Genomic DNA, 24,070 nt, shown 5'->3' with positions numbered 1-24,070 from the left:
GGCAGGAGCACCTGGTTGGATGGGGGTGACTGCAGGTGGAAGGGGTAGGGCCCACTTGCTCTGGCCCAGGGCTCCACAAAAGGATAATCTGCCTCTGATGCTATGGTCAACTGCTGGGTGTAACAGTTTGTAACTACAAGATAACACAATGTCCTTTAAATTTGTAAGCTACCAGCCCTGAGACAGCATATTTACCAGAGCTGGATTGAAAAATGGAGAAACAATTTTGTGAAAAGTGTTGACATCTGATGGTTTTACCATTTTGCAAGGTTAGAAATAGAGCAATTTTCATTTTAATGTTTTCCCCACAAAATATATACATTTTAACTTTAGTATATTTAATGTTATTTTTTCCCATCAATCCTCCCCATTTTTTTTGCATTTTACTGTAAATAAATGAATAATGTCCAGGGTTCTTCTTCGAGTGATTGCTCATGTGTATTCCAAAGTAGGTGTGCGTGGTCACCAGGGGCACCGATGTTGGAAGTTTTTCCCTTAGCAGTACCCGTGCCGGGGGAGCAACGCTGCGACCCCTGGAGTGGCGCCTCTATATTGCGCTATAAGGGGAGCTGCTCAGTTCCTTCTTGCTGCCAGTGAAGGTAGTCGGAACTTCTGCTCAAGCTTTGCTGCAGCCTTTCTAGTTGACCCTAGTGGAACCATTAGTTTAGTTTTGTTAATAGTTTCAGTTGTTAAAGTGGGATCAGAGCATGCTCCATGCCCCAGGTTTCAAGTCCTGCGACTTCTGTCGCCGTTCTATGCCAAGAAGTGATCCACATGCTGAGTGTCTCCACTGCTTGGGAGAGACTCACATGAGTGAATGCTGCAAGATCTGAAGGACATTCAAGCCACGGACTAAGAAGGAGAGGGACATCAGGCTTCACGCTCTCCTGATGGAATCGGCGCTGGTCCCAACTCCGGCACGCTGACCAGACTCGGAGCGCCCGGCACCACGTCCCTCAGTGCGTAGCGAGGTCCTCTCCACTAGCTGGCACCGCTCACCTTCCAAGAAGCAGGGGAAGACATCCACGTCGCAGTCGCGCCGAGAGAAAGAGAGGGGTGAGGCTGGTCCCGTGCTGGGCAGCCCTCGATTTCCCCAAGCCCCTTCCCCCCCGGGCCCAAGGTCTCTGGCTTGTGTTGAGTGGAGCAGCCTGGTACCGTCCGCGTGTGCCTCTCCTGCCATCGGATGCCGTCGAAGCCAGAGGCCCTGCAGGCCACGTGAGACATCATGAGCTTACTGGTGCCTGGGGTGCCTCAATGATGACGTTAACTGTAAAGAAATAAGAAGTGATGGAATGGATAAGAAAGAGTCTGTCTGGGCAAAAATCACATTGGAAAAGAAAGCTACTAGAGCCTCCCCTGAGATAGTGTTTGGGGTGTGCTACAGACCGCCGGGATCTGATTTGGATATGGATAGAGACCTCTTTAATGTTTTTAATGAAGTAAACACTAATGGGAATTGTGTGATTATGGGAGACTTTAACTTCCCAGATATAGACTGGAGGACAAGTGCTAGTAATAATAATAAGGCTCAGATTTTTCTGAATGTTATAGCTGATGGATTTCTTCACCAAGTAGTTGAAGAACCAACAAGAGGGGAATGCCATTTTAGATTTGATTTTGGTGAGTAGTGTGGACCTCACAGAAGAAATTGTTGTAGGGGACAACCTTGGTTTGAGTGATCATGAGCTAATTCAGTTCAAACTAGATGAAAGGATAAACAAAAATAGATCTGGAACTAGGGTTTTTGATTTCTAAAGGGCTAACTTTAAAGAATTAAGGAAATTAGTTAGGGAAGTGGATTGGACTGAAGAACTTGTGGATCTAAAGGTGGAGGAGGCCTGGAATTACTTCAAGTCAATGGAATCAGAAGCCTGCGTCCCAAGAAAGGGGAAAAAAATCATAGGCAGGAGTTGTAGACCAAGCTGGATGAGTGAGCATCTCAGAGAGGTGATTAAGAAAAAGCAGAAAGCCTACAAGGAGTGGAAGATGGGAGGGATTAGCAAGTAAAGCTACCTTATTGAGGTCAGAACACGTAGGGATAAAGTGAGAAAGGCCAAAAGCCATGTAGAGAGATGGACCTTGCAAAGGGAATTAAAACTAATAGAAAAAGGTTCTATAGCCATATAAATTAGTAGAAAACAAAGAAAGAAGAAGTGGGACCGCTAAACACTGAGGATGGAATGGAGGTTAAGGATAATCTAGGCATGGCCCAATATCTAAACAAATACTTTGCCTCAATCTTTAATGAGGCTAATGAGGTGCTTAGGGATAATGGTAGGATGACAAATGGGAAAGAGGATATGGAGGTAGATATTACCACATCCGAGTAGAAGCCAAACTCGAACAGCTTACTGGGACTAAATCGAAGGGCCCAGATAATCTTCATCCAAGAATATTAAAGGAACTGGCACATGAAATTGGAAGCCCATTAGCAAGAATTTTTAATGAATCGGTAAACTCAGGAGTTGTACCGTATGACTGGAGAATTGCTAACATAGTTCCTATTTTTAAGAAAGGGAAAAAAGGTGATCCGAGTAACTGTAGGCCTGTTAGTTTGACATCTGTAGTATGTAAGGTCTTGGAAAAAATTTTGAAGGAGAAAGTAGTTGAGGACTTTGAGGTCAATGGTAATTGGGACAAAATACAACATGGTTTTACAAAAGGTAGATCATGCCAAACCAACCTGATCTCCTTCTTTGAGAAGGTAACAGATTTTTTAGACAAAGACGTAGTGGATCTAATTTACCTTGATTTCAGTAAGGCATTTGATACGGTTCCACATGGAGAATTATTAGTTAAATTGGAAAAGATGGGGATCAATATGAAAATTGAAAGGTGGATAAGCAACTGGTTAAAGGGGAGACTACAACGGGTCGTACTGAAAGGTAAACTGTCAGGCTGGAAGAAGGTTACTAGTGGAGTTCCTCAGGGATCAGTTTTGGGACCAATCTTATTTAAACTTTTTAGTACTGACCTTGGGACAAAAAGTAGGAATGTGCTAATAAAGTTTGTGGATGACACAAAGCTGGGAGGTATTGCTAACACAGAGAAGGACCGGGATATCCTATAGGAAGATCTGGATGACCTTGTAAACTGGAATAATAGTAATAGGATGAAATTTAATAGTGAAAAGTGCAAGGTCATGCATTTAGGGATTAATAACAAGAATTTTCGTTATAAATTGGGGACACATCAGTTGGAAGTAACAGAGGAGGAGAAGGACCTTGGAGTATTGGTTGATCACAGGATGACTATGAGCCGAGAATGTGATATGGCTGTTAAAAAAGCTAATGTGGGTTTAGGATGTAGCAGGCGAGGTATTTCCAGCAAAGATAAGGAGATGTTAGGACCGTTATACAAGGCACTGTATAATTAATCCCCATCTGGAATACTGTGAGCAGTTCTGGTCTCCCATGTTTAAGAAGGATTAATTCAAACAGGAACAGGTACAAAGAAGGGCTACTAGGATGATCCAAGGAATGGAAAATCTATCTTATGAAAGGAGACTCAAAGAGCTTGGCTTGTTTAGCCTAACCAAAAGAAGGCTGAGGGGAGATATGATTGCTCTTTATAAATATATCAGAGGGATAAATATTAGGAAGGGAGAGGAATTATTTAAGCTTAGTAACAATGTGGACACAAGAACAAATGAATATAAACTGGACACTAGGAAGTTTAGACTTGAAATTAGACAAAGATTTCTAACCATTAGAGGAGTGAAGTTCTGGAACAGCCTTCCAAGGGGAGTAGTGGGGGCAAAAGACATATCTGGCTTTAAGACTTTAAAACTTGATAAGTTTATGGAGGGGATGGTATGATGGGATAGCCTAATTTTGGCAATTAATTTGGCAATTGATCTTTGATTATCAGCAGGTAAGTATGCCCCGTGGTCTGTGATGGGATGTTAGATGGGGTGGGATCTGAGTTACTACAGAGAATTCTTTCCTGGGTGCTGGCTGGTGAGTCTTGTCCACATGCTCAGGGTTTAACTGATTGACATATTTGGGGTTGGGAAGGAATTTTCCTCCAGGGAAGACTGGCAGAGGCCCTGGAGGTTTTTCTCCTTCCTCTGCAGCATGGGGCACGGGTTAATTGCTGGAGGATTCTCTGCAGCTTGAGGTCTTCAAACCACAATTTGAGGACTTCAATAACTCAGACATAGGTTAGGGGTTTGTTACAGGAGTGGATGGGTGAGATTCTGTGGTCTGCATTGTGCAGGAGGTCAGACTAGATGATCATAATGGTCCCTTCTGACCTTAAAGTCTATGAGTCCCGCGACAAGCCACCGCTGGGTGCTCATCAGGCATCCCCGGAACAGCACAGCCCTCACTCTGAGACCTGCTCCTTGCCTCGTTTGGTGCAGTCATCTCACAGCTTGCGTCAACCGTCCACACCTGTCAGGCCAACAGGCTCGCCACCAGAACGGGAGTCTCGAAGCCCCTCCATGCCACGTAGTGATGGGCACAGGCATTGGGACAGGCGCCGTAGTTGCTCCTCTTCACGTTGCAGCTACTGCAGCTGGTCCCGCCATCATTGACGTCGATGCTCACGTTCCAGTTCCTGCTCGGCCGGACGTTGCATGTGGGGCTCCCCTCGCCATTCACTGGCACCAGATCGCCATAGCTGCAGACGGCGGGGCGAGTACTAGAGCAGCAAGTCTGCAGGGTACTTCTCCTCGACGTCAAGGTCCTGATCCCGCGGAAGGCACTGTAGCAGCCACCATCGTTCTCTCTACTCCTATGGGACCGTGGCTAGACGGTGACCTCAGCATCGGCAACCAGCCGCCCAACTCTGGGTTGTGCAGCTCAGCCAAAATAGCTGCTGCCACAAGGCCCCCAACTTAGTCAGTGGTAAGGAGCACTGTGGCAGGGACAGTGGTGTCAATGGGCACAGTGGCCACAGATGCCCGCCCAGACGGGATCCCGTTCAGTGGTCGGGGAATCCCAGGCTCTGTCGGCTTTCCCTTCCCAACAGAGGGACAGGTCAGCAGGCCCTGGGTCGGCGGCTCTGTGCCTAGACTGTGACCTGGGACTTGACCCCCAGGTACCGCCCGAGGCCTTGGCTCCATGCCGGCCCTTTCCCCAGTACCGGACGACACCATAGCAGCACCACAGCCTGCTATTCCACAGGAAGATTTCAAGGTGAATCAAGACCTCCTGAAAAGAGTGGCATCCAACCTCCAACTCCAAGCTGAGGAGATGGAAGGGCCGTCTGACTCGCTTTTTAATGTGCTGTCATCCTCGGCACTGGGCTGCCTGGCCCTATCCTTGCACCAGGGAGTGGCCAACATCTCTAATACCTTGTGGCAGACTCCTGCTTCCTTGGCGCCTATTTCCAAAAAGGTGGAGAGGAGGTACTTTGTGCCGGCTAAGGACCATGAGTACCTATATTCCCACCTGGCACCTAACTCACTTGTGGTGAAATCTGTAAACCATCGGGAGGATAAGGATGCCAGGAGACTAGACGCATTTGGAAGGAAGGTTTATTCTTTGGCAAGCTTCCAGCTCAGGGTGGCCAACCATCAGTCCCTGCTGAGCCAGTATGATTTTCACTTATGGGGGTCCCTACCCAAGTTTGAACCTCTCCTCCCAGAGTGGGACAAAAAGGACTTCAAGGCTCTGGTAGAGGAAGGGGCGGCGACGGTGAAAATGACCCTTCAGGCAGCATCGGACACTGCAGATACAGCAGCCCGTTCGATGGCTTCCATGATTTCCATGCGCAGAGCGTTGTGGCTCCTCCTGTCTGGGCTGTCGGCGAAGGTCCAGTCCCTTATGCGGGACCTGCTCTTTGATGGGAAAGCGCTGTTTGCCATCCAGATGGATGTCCATCTGCACGGGATGAAGGAATCCCAGACCTTCCTGCAAACCTTGGGCCTCTATGTTCCTCCGGCTACGGAATAGCCCAGGCCGCAAGCATTGGCTCCGCCTGTGCGAAGCACATATGAGCCCCCATCTAAGAGACCGAGAGACCAGAGGCATCAGCCTCACTTTCAGTCCCGCAGCCCGGACCCTCCAAGGGCAAGAGGCAGGGAAAGAGGCGGTGTTGATTATCTGCAGGGGGGCACCAGGGCTGTTGCCAGGGAGACCCCCCGATTAATAAAGTTTGTGTTCTGCAACTGATTGTCTACCTTCCGAGTGGCATGGTCCCAGGTCACGTTGGACCAATGGGTCCTCAACACCGTTTCAAAGGGCTACATGTTGCAGTTCAGTTCATTCCCACCTCCCCATCCCAGCTGGTCCCGGGGGACCTGGAGCAGGCCCACCTCCTAGGGCAGGAGGTGGCGCATCTGATGCACCTGGGGGCGGTCGAAAGAATACCAGTAGAACTCCAGGGCAGAGGCTTCTACTCCAGATATTTCCTGATCCCCAAGGCGAAGGGCAATCTCAGGCCCATCCTGGACCTGTGGGCCCTCAACAGGTTTCTGGTCCGCTCCAAGTTCCGCATGGTGTCACGAGCCTCTTTTATTCCCTCTCTGGACCTGCGGGATTGGTACGTAGCCTTGGACCGCCAAGATGCGTATTTCCACATCCATATATTTGAGGGGCACAGATGCTTCCTCCGATTCCTGGTGGGGTTGGACCAGTACCAGTTTACGGTCCTCTCGTTTGGCCTGTCCACAGTGCCGAAGCTCTTTGCCAAATGTATGGCGATTGTAGCGGCCTATCTCCGATGGGAAGGTGTGCAGATCTTCCCATACCTGGACAATTGGCTTCTCAAGGGCAATTCTCGGTCCCAGGTACAGGCCTATGTGGAACTGCTCCTGTCTGCATGTGCAGATCTCGGCCTAGTGGTAAACGAAAACAAATCAATGTTAGTTCCAGTGCAGCACATAGAATTCATTGGGGCACTGCTGGACTCCCTAAGGGCCACAGCCTCCCTCCCTCTGGGCAGGTCTCAGCGCCTTGGTCACAGCTGTCCCGGTGACAACGGCAAGAGCATGCCTTCAGATCCTGGGGCACGTATGTGGTCTGCCATGCCAGGCTCCGAATGAGGCCCCTCCAGCTCTGGCTAACCTCCCAGTTCTCCTAGGCCTGGGACGGGCTGGACAAAGTCCTCACAGTACCGTCCCCAGTAGTTGCCTCCCTACAATTGTGGTCACACCCGAACAACATGCTGTGGGGGGTCCCCTTCCAGGAGGTGTCCCCGTCATTAGATCTGGTGTTTAATGCATCGGACTTGAGCTGGGGAGCCCAGATAGGGAACATGCAAACCCAGGGAAGATGGTCAGTCTTTCTGCATGCACCTTCGCAGGAAGGTGGTCAGAGTCCTCACGGACAACACTGACACGATCACTATATCAACAGGCAAGGCGGGACTTGTTCCTTGGTCCTCTGCCTGGAAGCCCTGAGCCTATGGAAGTTCTGTATAACCCAAGAGATCTCCCTTTGGGCTTTACACCTGCCCAGTGTCCGCAATGTGCGAGCCGATCACCTCAGCAGGATTTTCTTCCACCAGTACAAGTGGTCGCTCCACTCGGAGGTCACTCTCCAGCTCTTCCAAGGCTGCGGAGTTCCCCATGTCAACCTCTTTGCAACCCGTCAGAACTGGTGTTGTCCCCGGTTCTGCTCCAAGTGGGCGGAATAGAGAGGGGGATAATCTAGTCGTCTTCCTCCTGCAGTGGTCGGGATAGCTTTTCTACTCTTTCCCGCCCTTTCCCCCTCATCGGCAAGGTCCTGCAAAAAGGAAAAGCAGACAGGACGTGTGTCATCCTCACAGCCCCAGACTGGGCCCGCTAACACTGGTATGTGACCCTTCTGCACCTACTAGTGGTCCCCCCGTGGAGGTTACTGATTTGCCCAGACCTCCTCTCCCAGAACGGGGGCCGCCTCCTCCATCCCAACCTAGCAGCACTCTATATGATGGCATGGTTGTTCAGTGGCTAGACGAGGAGGAGGGGAGATGTTCAGAGGAAGTCAGACGGGTGCTGCTGGAAAGCAGGAAGCTGTCCACATGATGGACGTACCTGGCTAAGTGGTCCAGGTTCTCTAGGTGGGCTGGGGAGTGGGGAATCTCCCCATTGCCCACACTGCTCTAGCTCATCCTCGAGTACTTCCTGTCCCTTAGGACCCAAGGGCTGGCTCCTGCCTCTGTCAGGGTACATTTGGCGGCCATATCGGCCTTCCACCAGCCAGTGCAGGGCCAATTGGTCTTTTCCCATACTATGACCTCCCGCTTTCTGAGAGGTCTGAACCGGTCATTCCCATATGCTAGGCCCCCTGTTCCACAATGGGACCTAAACCTAGTGTTGTCCTGTCTTACGGGACCTCCCTTCGAGCCCTTGGGCACGTGTTCCTGGTCTCACCTCTCATGGAATGTAGCATTCCTGGTAGCAATCACGTCAGCCAGATGTGTCTCGGAGCCCATATACAGTCTTCCACAAGGATAAGGTCCAGCTTCACCCACATCCCGCATTCCTCCTGAAGTTGGTCTCTGCCTCCTATATGGAACAGGACATTTTCCTTCTGATACTCTGTCCCAAGCCCCATTCCTCCAACAAGGAACATCGTCTTCACAAGCTTGATGTGTAGAGCACTGGCCTTCTATCTAGATGGGACCAAGCCATTCTGGAAATCTGTGCAACTCTTTGTTGCCTCAGCCGAGCGTATGAAGGGGCAACCGATTTCCACCCAGCGATTTTCTCGCTGGATCACCTTGTGCATACGCACATGTTATAATCTGGCACAGGTTCCCCCTCCACCGATCATCAGGGCACACTCAACAAGGAATCAAGCCTCGACAGCTGCTTATGTAGCCCACGTCCCTATCCAGGATGTTTGTAGGGCTGCCACACAGTCCTCTGTTCACACGTTTTCTTCGCATTATGCGATCATCTCTCAGGCTAGGGATGACGCCGCATTTGGTAGGGTGGTACTGCATCCCGGAAACCCCTAAACTCCTACCCACCTCCATCAGATATAGCTTGGAGGCACCTACTGTGGAATACACATGAGCAATCACTCGAAGAAGAAAGGACAGTTACCTGTTCCATAACTGGCGTTCTTCAAGATGTGTTGCTCAGGTGTATTCCACATCCTGCCCTCTTTCCCCTCTGTCGGAGTTGTGCGGCAAGAAGGAACTGAGGGTGGGGGGAGTGCACAGCTCCCCTTATAGAGTGATATAGAGGCGCCACTTCAGGGGTTGCAGCAGTGCTCCCCCCATATGGGTACTGCTAAGGGAAAAACTTCTGACACTGGTGCAGGTAGCGAGCACGCACACCTACTGTGGAATACACCTGAGCAACACATCTCGAAGAACACCACTTACAGAACAGGTAACTGTCCTTTTCATCTCACTTTTTCCTTTTTCCACTCTGGAAATTTCGAAAACTTCTCCAACTTTGATTTTTCTACTCTGTAACTATTCAAAGATGAAAAAAATAAAAAGTGGAGGAAAAAGCCCTCGACACTATTCAATCTATTGTATTTAGTAAAAAGGGGAAAATGGTATAGAAAGGAGAAAAAAAATGTAAAATATCAAATTTTTATGAGAAACTGGAAAAATTCAAACCAAAACCAAACAACCAAAATTTTTGTGTGAAAGTATTTGGTTTAGAAAAAAGACCATTTCTCATTTAAAAGCAACAGTTTTGAATGAAAATTTTTGAACAGCTGTGGCATGTGTATTGCTTAAGTAAAAATTAGTACATCCACATTCTATTTGGCAACTTCTTAAATAGCATTACAGTAAAAGTAGGGAGCATAGTGTCTTCCCTCCAATGCAATTTCCATACTTTTTATTCAGCTCACAGGCCTATTTTCATTTGTAAAATGTATTTATTTCATTCTCCTTAGAAATTGTATGTGATCCTCCAGGAGTGGTTAATGGTAGATTCAGACCTCAAAGGAACATGTATAGGGATGGTGATGTCCTTATAATTACGTGTAATCATGGATTTCACATTAATAATGAACAAGATACAGCTGAATGCACAAAGAATGGCTGGTTGCCTCCTCCAGGATGTAGCAGTAAGTTGCATTTATGTCTTATCTTGCTTAACAAATGTTAAAATCCAACTCAGTATACTAAACATATCAGATCAAGAATGCACTTGGTAACCTAGTATTTTTTTTAAAATGTCAATTGTGGGCACTTGGTCAGGCATTTGGCCCTTTCCTTTGACAGTACATTGAACTGACAGGTACATTTGTATTATTTTGTCATTTACAAAATGGATTGGGTCTGTATTCAAGGCCATTTATTTTGTAAAATAACTTATTTTTCTTGCCTTTAAAATAAGGGATGTGACAAAAGCCATGGATGAAACTGGGGAGTTAATGAGGCACTACTAAACCCCACTAAGGTCATATGGCAGACCTCTGCATTTGTCCCACCAACATACAAGCAGGCTGACCAGAAATTTACATGCCAGTGGAAGACAGGGAATTTCTCTTCTCCTACCTGCCTCCCAATTTGATCACTGTGGATGCAGTTAATTCTAAGGGCTGCCAATACCAGTTTAAATCCACTCCTTATGACCAGGACTGAAAGCGCTTGGACCTTTCTGGTGGGAAAGCATACTTCTTGGCCACCCTCCAGTTGCAAACTATGAAGCCTCATTGGCAAAATACGACTATCAGAACCATGCAAAACTCAATTCTTTTATTGAGTAGCTCTCCGATTCTCATAAGTAGCAATTTAAGTCCATAGTCAACAAAGGCCAATTGGTGGCTAAGACATCTTTCCAGTTTGCACTTGATGCGGCTGACACGGCAGCACATTCAATGCCTACTGCCATTGTGATGAGAAGGGCCTCGTGGCTTCATCTGTCTGGCTTCCCAGAGGAGGTCCAATGGACCATGGAGGATCTTCCTTTTGAAAGGATAAAGCTATTCACCAAGAAGACCGATGCCTCCCTGAACACATTAAAAGATTTCCAGAACCACTCTTTGATCCCTCAGGAATCTATACACCTGGGTAAAAAAGAAGATATAACTCTCAGCCACCATTCAAACCTCACTCATCACAATATTCATAACAGAAATCATATGAACCCCAGCGGAAGAAGCCCAGGTTCCCCAGGTGGAAGACATCAGGATCTCAGCTCACTTCCTCTCAACCCTCCACCTCAAAGCAAGAGTTTTGACAGGTTGATCAAAGTGCCCATAGAACATTCTCTTCATCGTTATCTCATGCTAGAAAACCCCACCCATCCCTTCCAAGTCCGTCTCACCCCATTCTGTAGCACCTGAGAATGGATAACCTCTGACAAATTGGTGCTGGAGATCATCCGGGATGGATACCACATCTATTTCTCCTCCCTCTCAAACACTCTTCCCCCTCCCTCTTCAGGAACCCTTCTCATGAGAGCCTGCTACATCAGGAGATAAACCATCACCTCAGCGTAGGAACTATAGAGCCAGTGCCCACACGTCTAAGAGTCAGAGGCTTCTACTCTCGGTACTTCCAGATACTGAAGAAAAAAGTGGGTTGGAGACCCATACTGGACCTCAGAGTGCTCAACAAACTCATCAGGGCTCAGAAGTTCAAGATGGTCACTTTATCAATGATTATTCCAGCATTAGAGAAAGGAGATTGGTTCTTGGCCTCCAAGGTGCATACTTCCACATTTTGATTATACCGAGTCACTTACATTACCTCAGGTTCACGCTAGACCACTACCAGTACAGAGTACTCCCTTTTGGCCTCTCATTGGCTCCCAGAGTATTCTCCAAGGTCCTCTCGGTAGTGGCAGCCCACTTACGCTCTCAGGGCATCATGATTTATCCTTACCTGGACGATTACCTTCTCAGGGCACATTACTTTGCCCAAGCCCAGCAAGTCACCCAGACCACACTGGACCTGTTCCAGAATCTGGACCTACAAATCAAAGCACAAAAATTGTCATTAACACTAATTGACATTAATAGAGGTTAGAATTCATAGGAGCCAACCTCTAGTCCATCCAGGCGAGATTGCTCCTTCCACATCACAGATTATCCAGTCTCTCTATGCTGATACAGTGCAATCCAGCCCCACAGTTTCAGCCAGATGTTATCTCCACCTCGTGGGGCATATGGCTATGGACACAATGTTATTGCTCATGCCATACTGCGCATGAGATGCCTCCAAGCAGGGTTCTATTTGGTTCAGTTTGCAGGCTGAACAGAGATAGTATAAACTACTATTGATGCCCACCAAGGTTAAGCAATCCTTGGACTGGTGGAAGGACCTAGTAAATGTCTGTATGGGAATCCCTTTTGTCCAGCCTTCCAACATCATTACTCCTGACCACTGATGCATCCCTCAGAGGATAGGGTGCATATCTCAACAGTCTCACAGTGCAGGGCACAAATGGTTTCCATCTGAGACGTGCCTTCACATCAACCTGCTCAAACTCAGAGCAGTCAGAAACGCATGTACTCACTTCCTCCCACTGATCAAAGACACGAACACAAAAGTCACAATGGACAATATGGCCTGCATGTATTACATAAACCGAGAAGGAGGTGCTAGGTCACCCTCCCTGTGCATGGAAGCACTAAAATTATGGAACTGGTGCATTTCCCACAATGGCATGATATCAGCGGCCTACCTACCAGGAGTACACAACATGACAGCAGACAGTCTCAGCTGCAAATTTGTACACAACCATGAATTGGAAATGGATTCGGTGGGTCTCAACAACGTATTCAGACAATAGACCTGTTTGCTGCTTACCAGAACAGGAAATGTTCACAGTACTGCACCAGAGTGGGGATCAGACAATACTCCATGGGAGATGCTCTCCTCCTTCCATGAGACAAGGATCTTCTTTATGCCTTTCCCGCATTCTCTCTAATACTGAAAATGCTGTTGAAAGTGAAGAGAGAAAAAGCAAACATCATACTGACTACTCCCACCTGGCCTAGACAGATGTGATTCCCTTACTTGTCACAGCTGATCCACTATGTCCACCAATGACTCTTCCAATCACTCCTTACCTTCTATTGCAGAACAAGAGATGCAAATTCTGCAGCTCAAAGCCTAGATCCTTCATGGTTCCAGTACATATAGACATCTTGCTCTAAGGAGGTACAGGAGGTGTTATTACACACTGAGAAAAGAGCTACACTTACCCACCTACAAAAATGGAAAAGATTCCAAATCTGGTGCCAGCCCAAAGGTGTCACCCTGAATACAGCCACCCTACCAGTTATCTTGGACTACTTGTTGACTCCCAAGAAATTGGGACTCTGTTAGTTCACTAACAGTTCACCTAGCAGCAACTGCAACCTTCCACCAGCAGGTAGAAGGATACTCAATCTTCTCCCATCTGACCTATAAAGAGATTTCTCAAAGGCATAGTGAACGTTTTCCCCAACCCACTCCTCAGTGGGATCTCAACCTAGTGTTAAAAGGACTGACCAGTTTGCCATTTGAACCCCTGACAACTTGTTCATTAACTCACCTTCCCAAGAAGATGGTGTTCCTGATTGCCATCACCTCAGCAAGAAGGATAGGGGAGATAGCGGCTCTGGTAGTGCATCCCTGCTTCACTGTGTTCTTCCCTGACAAGGTCACTCTTATACCACAGCCAACGTTCACTCCCAAAGTGACTTCCGCATTTCATATGAATCAGTTTATTCAACTTTCAACCTTTTATCCCAAACCTCATCAGGATAATAGGGAAGCCATCCTCCATACACTTGACATGAGGAGAGCCTTGGACTTCTATTTAGAGGATCTTCAAGACTCTTCCTCTCCATTGCGGATAGGTCAAAAGCTACAGTGATTTCAGCACAGACTCTCCAAATGAGTTTTGACATGTATCGAACTCTATTACCAGATGTGCTATAGAACAACCCCATCTTCAATATGCATGCACTCTATGAGATTGGTCTCCTCTTCTGTCGCCTTCTCTAGGGTTATCCCTATGCCAGAAATCTGCAGAGCAGTTACCTGGGCATCTGCACACACATTTGCAGAACACTATGCCATCCTGGGGATTCAGCTGCAGATGCCATATTCAGTGCCACGGTACTATTACCCATAACAGATTCAACTCTGAAGCCCCAGCCTCCAGTGGTAGGCACTGCTTGGGAGTCACCTGCAGTGGAGCACCCATAGGGATACTACTCAAAGAAGAATAAGAAGTTACTCGCCTTGTGCAGTAACGATGGTTCTTTGAGATGTGTGACCCTGTGGGTCCTCCGTGCCCCTCTCACACACCCTAAACTTTGTAATTCTTGTCTTTGACTCTGAAGTAGAGAAGGAACAGAGAACGTTTCACCCACGCATGCTGACTAGCCTCATGGCAGGTGAGGAGCAGCCCATGTGCAGGCTGAATGGACACTGCTACCAAAGTTCTCCAATTAGCAGCACAGGGATGCAAACATACCTACAGTGGAGCACCCATAGGGACACACATTTTGAAGAACCATCATTCTTGCACAAGGTCAGTAACTTTGTTTGGGACAGTTCTCCAGCTCCGGCTATGGAGCGTGTGCCACTAACACTGGGGAGGTTACAAATGGGCCCTGGAGCTACATGAACTCTTTGCCTTTGGGGAACCGAGTTCTCCATGCCTTCCTCTGCCATCTGTGCCTGGGGAAGTACAGGTCCAATCCAGAATTTGCCTCAGTCAAGTCGTGCTTCCAGCCATTCACCTATGATTTATATGGTTTATATGCTACTGCCATAAATACTGGGATCTGTGTTCTCATCATCTGAGGATTAGGATGGAACGCAAGGGCAGCCCATCCCCTACTGCCACTACGTGTACCCTAAGGGACCACCCACTTCATGGCAGTGTCCTCCTTTCTCTCAGCAGAGAAGCCACTGGTATCCCACTCCATGAGGCCCCCCACAGCGTCCGCTGTATCGGTCCTGTTGGCCGCACAAGGGGTCCTGGCCTCAATATCCATCTTTGGAGCCTTCCTGTTCAGCGCAAAAGGAATTCACCCCATCCCCACTTCGGGCATCATCAAAGTAGGCATTCAGAACCAGTTTTGGAGGATGAGACACTTTGTTTGGTTCTGGTGGTACTGCCAGAACAGGAATGATTCCCGTCGTCCTCTCCAGATGCAGCTGTGACCTTGACTCCCCATTTGCCTCCAGATGACTTTTGCTAATTCCAGAGCCTTCTTTGAAGGATGTCTGAGGACCTTCACATTCCACTGGAGGAAGTACAGGACAAACAGCATCAGCTTCTGGACATCCTTCATGCCTCGGTACTGACCAGGATGGCTCTACTAATCAGCAATGCCACTCTTCAGCAGGCTCGAACTGTTTGACATACTGTGGCCACTTGTTCACCTATTCCCAACCATCATAAAAGAGATACTACGTCTCAGCTAAGGCATCTCAGTTTCTGTTCTCTCACCTCTACCCAATTCCCTCATGATCAAAGAAGCAATGGAGAGGGCCAGAGAGCAGCACCCACGCTCCATCCTGGTTGACAAGGAGGGCAAGGGGCTGGATTGCTGGTTGCAAGGTCTTCTTCTCATTGGCTAGTCTTCAGTTCCGGATCTCGAATTACCAGGCCTTATTTGTCAAATATGGCTTTTTCAGTTACAATATAGGATTTTGCTGACAAATGCCCCCAGCAAGATTGGGCCTGTTTCAGGCTATCCTAAAGGAGAGAAAACTGGTTGTGAGAATGGTGCTTCCATCTGCTGTGGATGTGGCCAATACCTCTTCGCGTACAATGTCTATGGGAATTGTCGCGAGGAGGGAATTGTAGCTGCATTCTTCTGTTTTCCCCAGAAGGTACAAAAGACCATAGAGGACCTCCCTTTTGATGAGTCTTACCTGTTTAACCAGAAGACTGATGATTCCCTCAACTCCCTCAATGTTTCCAAAGCCACACTATGATACACTTGCACCCAAGTGAAAATTCTGCCATCTGCAATCTGCCCAACTGTTCAGGACTACCCAGTTCTTCCAGTGACCCTATAAACCACCTTGCAAGTGACAGAAGACCCTGCGATCACATTCCCCAGGACTGCCTTCAGTCTTCCCAGAAGTGATATTTCTGAATGCATCTAGAGAGCTGCCACTCACTTTGCCTCTTGCTGTACACCCGACCCAACCCCTTTGGGGGTCATCTAGCACTCTTTTTACCAGCTTGGAGTATGATAACAATGGAAAAGTGGGTCCTGAATGTCATTCAACATGGCTATACAATCAAGGTCAAAATGCTACCTCATTCACATCCCCCGTCCCAATCCCCCTCTCACAAGAGCATCCTTGCTCTTTAAGTAGACTCCCTGCTGCAAAGGTGAGTGATAGGCTGGAGGAATGTGTTCTGTTAGGGCTCAGGGTTTTATTCAACTTATTTTCTGATACTCAAGAAGAAGGGCAGGTGGAGACCAATTCTGGACTTCCACAGCCTGAATTGCTTCATCTGCAAGCCCAAGTTTCATATGGTCACTTTAGCAGCCATCATACCATCACTAGAAAGAGGCATGTGATTTATGGCTCTCAATATGCAGAACACCTATTTTCCTATAGACATCCATCCACCCACCCACAGAAGGTTCTCTTGAGATTCACAGTAGGCCCTCAGCACTTCCAATACAGAGTCCATTTGTTTGGACTCGCCATTGCTCCATGAGTGAAGACCAAAGTTTTCTCCGTTGTAGCAGCCCACCTACGGTGTCATGGGGTCCTTATATTTCCTTATCTTGTGTACTGGCTATGATAGCAGCATGATCCAGGGATGAGGCTTGAACCTCGACCTCCATGCTACTTAGACTCCTTTTCTCTCTGGGGGTAAGTGTAAATGTTGAAAAATCTATTTTGGTTCCCACACAGTCTCTAGATTTCATAGGGGTCTCCATCGATGCAGTCTCAGCACAGGCTTACCTACCAAAGAACAGGTTCCAGACCCTACAGGAACTCATTGCCTGAGTGGTCAATAGTGTAATCAGGACTTGCCTATCCTTCCTGAGCCACATGGCACCTGCATATACATCACTGCCTTTGCTCGCTTCCACCTGTACTGTCTTCAGATATGGCTTCAGAGTCTATTCACCCATGCAACATACCTTAGACTTTCTGTTGACAATCCCCCACCCACCCCTTGAGGTGCTCTTCTCCCTCCAGTGGTGGACAGACCTGAGACAGATTTGTGCTGGGATGCCTTTCCTCCCATCCTCCCTGATCATGATCATCATAGGTGCATCACTTCCTGGCTGGGATGCCCACATGGGTTAGTACATGATGCAAGGGACTTAGACTCTTTGTGAATCCAGGATGCACATGAACATGGAGGTGGGGGGAAGTATTGCTCAGTGGTTTGAGCATTGGCCTGCTAAACCCAGGGTTGTGAGTTCAGTCCTTGAGGGGGCCATTTAGGGAACTGGGGTAAAAATCTGTCTGAGATTGGTCCTACTTTGAGCAGAGGGTTGGACTAGATGACCTCCTGAGGTCCCTTCCAACCTTGATATTCTATGATCCTGCAGCTTCATACAGTACAGAGCATGTGTTCAACATTTCTTCCATCCAGTCACTCTCACATGTCCAACACCACCATCACTGCTTATTACATCAACCAATAAGGGGGCATGAGATTGACTGTGCTCTGTGCAGAAAATGATCACAATTTACTGCCACTTCAGTTTACTGTTTCTTTCTCTTTCAGTTTTAGACTCTGTGTGCATACAGCATACTCATTTTATTTTGTTTTTTCCAAATAGAAAAAAAATCATTTTTGTAGCCACTTTCCATAGAAAACGGTGATATTTTAAGTTTAGAAAATCAGACGCAATCAGGACCAGTGACTTATTGGAATGACACTGTGTTAATGTACATTTGTAATGCTGGCTTCATGTTACACAGAATACCTGAGTTTATTTGTGAGATGGAAAAATGGATCTCAACTTCTCTGTGTTAGTAATTACATTGTGTAGAATTTTCAAAAGCAGTTTATTGAGTGGAGAGGGCAATAGGTCTCAAGTGGAAGTTGAATTATAGGAAACAATGATTCTGTAGATTGATCCAGAGTTCTGTAAAATCTTCCTTTTCTGGCTGAGAGTCTTTAAGAAAGCTTCTGACTTCAGGATTTTTGGTTGGTTGATTTTGTTTGTTCTTGTGTAGTTTTAGTTTTCAGAAGCTCCCAACTGGGACTCAGGAGATATAGATTCAGTTCTTGGCTCTACCACACAGACACTCTCCACCCAGGGCTGGTGCAAGGATATTTCGCGCCCTAGGCAAAACTTCCACCTTGTGCCCTCCCACATCCCCAAGCCCCTGCCCTGAGGTGCACCCCCACAGCGGCAGCTCCCCCACTCCACCCTGAGGTGCCCCCCCACGGCAACTCTCCACCCTCAGCCCTGAGGCACCCCCCCCGCCCCAGCTCACCCCTGCTCCACCTCCACCCCGAGCACGCCATTGCTGCTTCACTTCTCCCGCCTCCCAGGCTTGCGGTGCCTAAGCTGATTGGCGCCGCAAGCCTGGGAGGCAGGAGAAGTGAAACAGCTCACCCCTGCTCTGCCTCCTCCCCGGAGCACACCGTCGCTGCTTCACTTCTCCCGCCTCCCAGGCTTGTGGCGCCAATCAGCTTAGGCACCGCAAGCCTGGGAGGCAGGAGAAGTGAAGCAGCCACCGCATGCTTGGGGAGAGGCGGGGCAGGGGTGAGCTGGGGCGAGGAGTTCCCCTGCGTGCTGCCCCCCCCCCTTACTTGCTGCAGGCGGCCCTCCCCATGCTCCACTGCTCCAGCTCCCTCCGCCTAAATGCCGGCGGTGACCGGGGCAGCTGCCCCCTGCTCACTCCATCCCCCCTCCCTCTGTCACTCATTCTCCCCCACCTTCACTCACTTTCACTTGGCTGGTGCAGTGGGTTGGGGTGTGGAATGCAGGCTCTGGGATGGAGTGTGGGTACGGATGTGTGTGTGTGTGAGGGGTCAGGCTCTGAGAGGAAGTTTGGATGCGGGAGGAGGTGAGGACTCTGGGAGGGAGTTTGGCTGCAGGGTGCAGGTTCTAGGCTGGGGCAGGGGGTTGGGGTACAGAAGGGGCTCAGGTGGTCGGCGCTTACCTCAGGCAGCTTCCGAAAGTGACTTGTACACCCCTCTGGCAATGGCTTCTAGGCGGGGGGGCCAGGGAGGTCACCGCATGACACTGCCCACAGGCACCACCCCTGCCTGCAGGCACTGCCCCTGCAGCTCCCATTGGCTGCAGTTCCCGGCCAGTGGGTGCTGCGGAGTTGGTGCTCAAGGTGGGGGCAGCGTGCGGAGACCTCTCGCTCCCTCCAGGGACCATAGGGCCATTCTGGATGCTTCCCGGAGCGGCGCAGGGTGAGGGCCAGCAGGAAGCCTGCTTAGCTGCACTGCGTTGCCGGCAGTGATAGCCTGGGGTCCCTGGGCAATTGTGCCCTTTGTCCCCCCAGTCAGCGGACCTGCCCACTGGTGCTGGTATAAAGGGCCCAGCAAATCCCAAGTCCCCTCAGTTCCTTCTTATTGCCCAGGACTGTACCTGGAACTGGTCTTCTTGCTTTTGCAAATACTTTCAGTGGACTGTGTTCTCTTGTGTCACCTACTCCAAGAGTAGGATGTCACTACTAATTCTTAATATTCTGCTGCAGCCTGCTAAGATTATTTGTGCCACTTCTGCCTCTTGCTCATTTCTAAGAAGAAAGTCAAATTATATAAGATAATCAGGATGAGGTGTTTTCATATTTTCACACACATCCTCTATCTAATTCACTGGTGGTGGATACTGCCATTAGCAGTTTGAGGTCTGGACAAGCATATTTCACTCTTGCTGACTGGGGGTGGGGGAAATTGATTCCTTGGGAAGAAAGGAGTTTTCTTCTTCCTTTCTTAGTATTAGGGTGGAAAGCTATCAAGCAGTTATGGCCTGCTATCAGTTCCACCTATGGGAAAAGATAGCATTGTTTCTGCAGGATTTGCCAGGTGACAAACAGAATTTAGCTAATGAAATCCTAATGGAGGATCGAAATGTAGCAAAGCACACACTCGGGGCCTTCTTTAATGCTTCAGACTCTTCTGCCAGAGCATTGGCTTCTGAAGTTACTCTGAGGACACATGCTTGGGTTTGCTTTTTTACTCTGGCCCTCAATACTAGAATAAAGGTAGAGGAAGTCCCCTTTGAAAGAGATGACTCTTTAAGTAAAAAGATGGAGGAGTTGCTGGGAAAACTGAAGGAGCCAAGAATGACAGCCTGCTCTTTGTGTTTGTGTTTGATTTCTTCTATTAAGATTATACTTTCTACCCCTTCTTTCCATAATCAGACATTATTATCCACAATCTTCTTTGGCTTATTTCTCGTCAAATCAAAGATGTCAGCAATGACACCAGCAGGCTACATTTTTCCAGAGGTAACACAAGAAGAGGTCTTTCAAATTGAGGCCTAAATCAAAATAATCTGCTTCTTCCCTGTCATCTTCATTGAACACCAGGCTTCCGCTTTGACGTGATGATCAAAAGTAGAAAATGAAATTGCAATGATACTTCGCTTCCTCTTATGGAGACAGTCTAGCCCATTTTATCAGGAAATCAAGGCTTATTACATCAGATAAATGGGTCATAGAAATCAGAGAGAAGGGCTATGTCATTCAGTTAGAGAAACTAACCCCTTCAATTCCCCCTATCATCCCTTTCCAGGGAACCTTTCCAAAGGCTCTGCTACTTTCAGAAGTGTAGAAATTACTGCTTATATGTGCCACCAATAAAGTATCTGAACAGCAGAGGGATCAGGGGTTTTATTAAAGAAACTTCCACATGCAGAAAAAAAGACTGGGAGGTTTTCATCCAATTTTAGATTTCAGAAATCTGAAAAAATACATTTGGATGTTTTGGTTGCACATGTTAACTCTGGTCTCCATAATGCCTTCTCTTTCAGCTATGGATTGGTTTGCAACTCTTGATTTAAAGGACAATTTTTTTCATATTTCTATCTGACACAGTCATTGAAGGTATTTTCATTTCTTGGTGGCAGGACACCATTTCCAGTACAAGGTCTTTGCATTTGGCCAGTCCACAGCACCAAAAGTATTTATCAAATGTCTCTCTGTGGTAGCATCACATTTGAGAAAACAGGATATTTTTGTTTACATATTTGTATGATTGGCTGTTGAAACATGGGGCTACATCTGAATTTCAGAAAGTCAAGTCTCTACTTAAATCACATAATTTTATTCATGTGCTCCTTAGTGCACACAGCAGCAGTGAAAAATCTTCTTACCAGAGAACAGATTTTTTTTTAAAAATAGTGCAATATGTTTTAAACATAAAATATGTCAAACTTAAAGGTAATAAAAAAGGTAATAACTGGAGATATACCAATCTCCTAGAACTGGAAGGGACCTTGAAAGGTCATTGAGTCCAGCCCCCTGCCTCCACTAGCAGGACCAATTTTTGCCCCAGATCCCTAAGTGGCCACCTCAAGGATTGAATTTACAACCCTGGGTTTGGTAGGCCAATGCTCAAACCACTGAGCTATCCCTCCCTCTATTAACTTAGAAAATAATTTTCTTCCTGAGTCTCATGGTCATGACTACTTGTATGACTCCATTTGTGCATCTCAGAATAAGGCCAAATAAGCCAAAATAAGGCCAATAAGCATTGGATGTCTCAGGTCTACAGGCCAAATCTGAACAATGTTCTAACACTAGTCAGCCTGCCTTCTGGACTTGTGGTCGTGGTCAGTCAAAGCAGTTATCCTCTTAGGAGTCCAGTTCAATTCCTCCTTCACCATCAGTGAGAGGAAATTCTGATGTATCAAAGGGGGGAGGTCTCATCTGAGTCAGTGTACAGTTTGAAGTCATTGGGCTTATTTGAAATAGTCCAGATTTTTGGCTTGGATGCAGGAAAAATCTGATTCTCCTGTCTCAGCTTCCATACCTTGTGTTGTAGATGATTTAATATAAAAACTGAAGGGTTATCTAATTAATCTTTGAAAATTCATTTTGCAGTTATTATAGCATATCACGTTTTAGTTGATAGTAGATTGCAGTTGGGGCATAATATGGATAATACATTTGTGAAGGAAGGTATCTAATATGTATGCTCTTTGAGGGATCCTGTCCCTTCTTGGAGTCTTAAACTGGTTTTATCTACATTTCTGAAACCACCGTTTGAACCCTTGGCTGAGTATTTTTTTATTTTTGATATCTTAAGTCAGCATTCATTATTGTCATGTCATCAGCCAGAAGGGTGAGTGAATTAAAGGCCTTGATTCCCCCTTTAAGTCTTTTCATAAAGATAAGGTGGTTCTTAGACTTGATCCCAGGCTTTTGCCAAAATGACTCTGAATTTCACATAAGTCAGACAATTTCCTGACATTTTTTCCAAGGCCACATACTAAGCAGGGGAAATCTGCTTTATGTACTTTGGATTCAAGAAGAGCTCTTGCATATTATTTAAATGGAATTAAAAGGTTTTTAAAATAATCTAGGTTATTTGTGTTTTATGCTAAAAGTTTCATGCATCAGACCTTGTCTCTCTAGACTATTTCTAAAAGGATTAAATAATGAATTGTTGAATGTTACATGTTAACAAATTCTTGTACCTCGGATACTTTGATCTCATTCCATGTGGTAGTGTCTTTTGCTTGCCTTAAGCAAGTCCCTTTTCTTTCAACTGGCAAAGTTGCAATGTGGACTTCTGCGCACACTTTTACTAATCATTATGTTCTCAATTAGGCTTCTAGGGCAGATACTAGATTTGGTAGAGCAGTGGTCTGTGATGTCCTCCAGTTTATTTTCCTCATTGCTTTTCAGACTACTCATAAGTGGGGATATGCAGAGCCACTGGAAGGAGAAATGAAGGTTACTTACTTGTAAAACAGTTTTTTGAAATGGCTTTTCATATTCACACATCGCATCCACTTTCCCCTCATTCTCAGGGTGCTTTTGGGCTGTATCTCTGGGTTGGCAGTAAAAGGAACTGAGGTGATAGAGTGTGCCCATGACCCATTATATTGCTTCATCCTCAGAATGTTCCAGAGATGGAGAGGGAAGGTTTTAGAAGGAGTGTGCATAAGCAGATGCTGCTTGGAGAAGGTTTAACCATTAAGCATAATTAGGCAGCACAATACCCCACATGTGTAAATATGCAAAGAACTTCCAATATCTCAAAGAACTTCAATTACAAGCAAGTAACCTCCACTTATATAAGTGCACTTTTTGATGGAACATAACATATTTCATGAAAATAAGATACTACATTAATAGAGTTTCACTACTAGTATGTTTATTTGTCTCTCTCCCTTTTCAGATGCAACATGTAGCGCTCCACATAAAGTTCCCAATGCTGATATTGTAAATGATAAGGAGGGAAGGTATCTGCCTGGTGATAGAGTGCAATATAAATGTAGGGAAGGATTTGAAAGTATGGAATCGAATTATGTAATTTGTGAAGATGGAGAATGGTCACAACCACCAATTTGCAAAGGTAGGTGTTTGTATTTTAATTAAAACAAGTAAGACCAGGTGCACTTTGGTGAGCTGGGAGCATACAGTCATAGGGCTGGAAAGGAACTTGAGAGGTTGTCTAATCCATCCCCCTGCACTGAGGCAGGATTAAATATACCTAGATAATCCCTGACAGGTAACCTGTTCTTAAAACCTCCAATGATGGGGATTACACAGCCTCCCAAAGTAACCTGCTTCAGGACTTAACTTTCTAACTATGTAGACAGAAGTTAGGGTGGAACATTCACCTTTCTTGTTTTACATATGACATTCCTATTAATACTTCCCAGAATGACATTTGCCCTTTCCACAACAGCATCACACTTTTGACTCATTCAATTTGTGATCCACTATAGTCCCTGCGTCTTGAAGTGCTTGCACCTGTCCATTCCACTTTGGTTGTGTGTGCACTAGTTCATCAAAGCCAGAGAACATATTCCCATAGTCGTACCTGTCGAGGTGGTACATGCACTTTTGCTGCACCTTCATGCTTGTAGCTAAGGGCATAATTGGGCAGAGCTGCCCTAACCCTCTCAGTTCCTCCTTGCCACCCATAGATGGACAGTTTGAGCATCTCACACCTTTCCCGTTAGAAATCTTTTTAGCATTCTTTTATTGTAAATGGTTTAGTATAGCTGTAATTTAGATAGTGGTACTCATTTTCAAATATTTTCTTGTTTTTATCTTGTTCTTCTTCAAGTTTTATTTTCAATACCAG

At 46.7% G+C, this 24,070-nt stretch overlaps 1 protein-coding gene across 3 annotated transcripts in view; it reads left to right on the top strand.

The window, feature by feature from the left end:
* The window catches only part of LOC123375911 (complement factor H-related protein 1-like), a 42,855-nt gene extending 19,485 nt beyond the window's left edge, over positions 1-23,370 (top strand). For all 3 annotated transcript variants that reach the window (XM_045027324.1, XM_045027323.1, XM_045027322.1), the window contains 2 exons: positions 9,792-9,965; positions 23,156-23,370. In XM_045027324.1, the coding sequence (XP_044883259.1) occupies positions 9,792-9,965; positions 23,156-23,355 (374 nt within the window). In that variant the 3' untranslated portion in view covers positions 23,356-23,370. The remainder of the gene's footprint in view (positions 1-9,791; positions 9,966-23,155) is intronic.
* The last annotated feature ends 700 nt before the right edge of the window (positions 23,371-24,070 follow it).

This window comes from Mauremys mutica, chromosome 8 (genome assembly GCF_020497125.1).
Source record: "Mauremys mutica isolate MM-2020 ecotype Southern chromosome 8, ASM2049712v1, whole genome shotgun sequence".
Taxonomy (NCBI): Eukaryota; Metazoa; Chordata; order Testudines; family Geoemydidae; genus Mauremys; species Mauremys mutica.
Note: the sequence above shows the minus strand (reverse complement) of the source record. Positions and strands in the feature narration are given on the sequence as shown.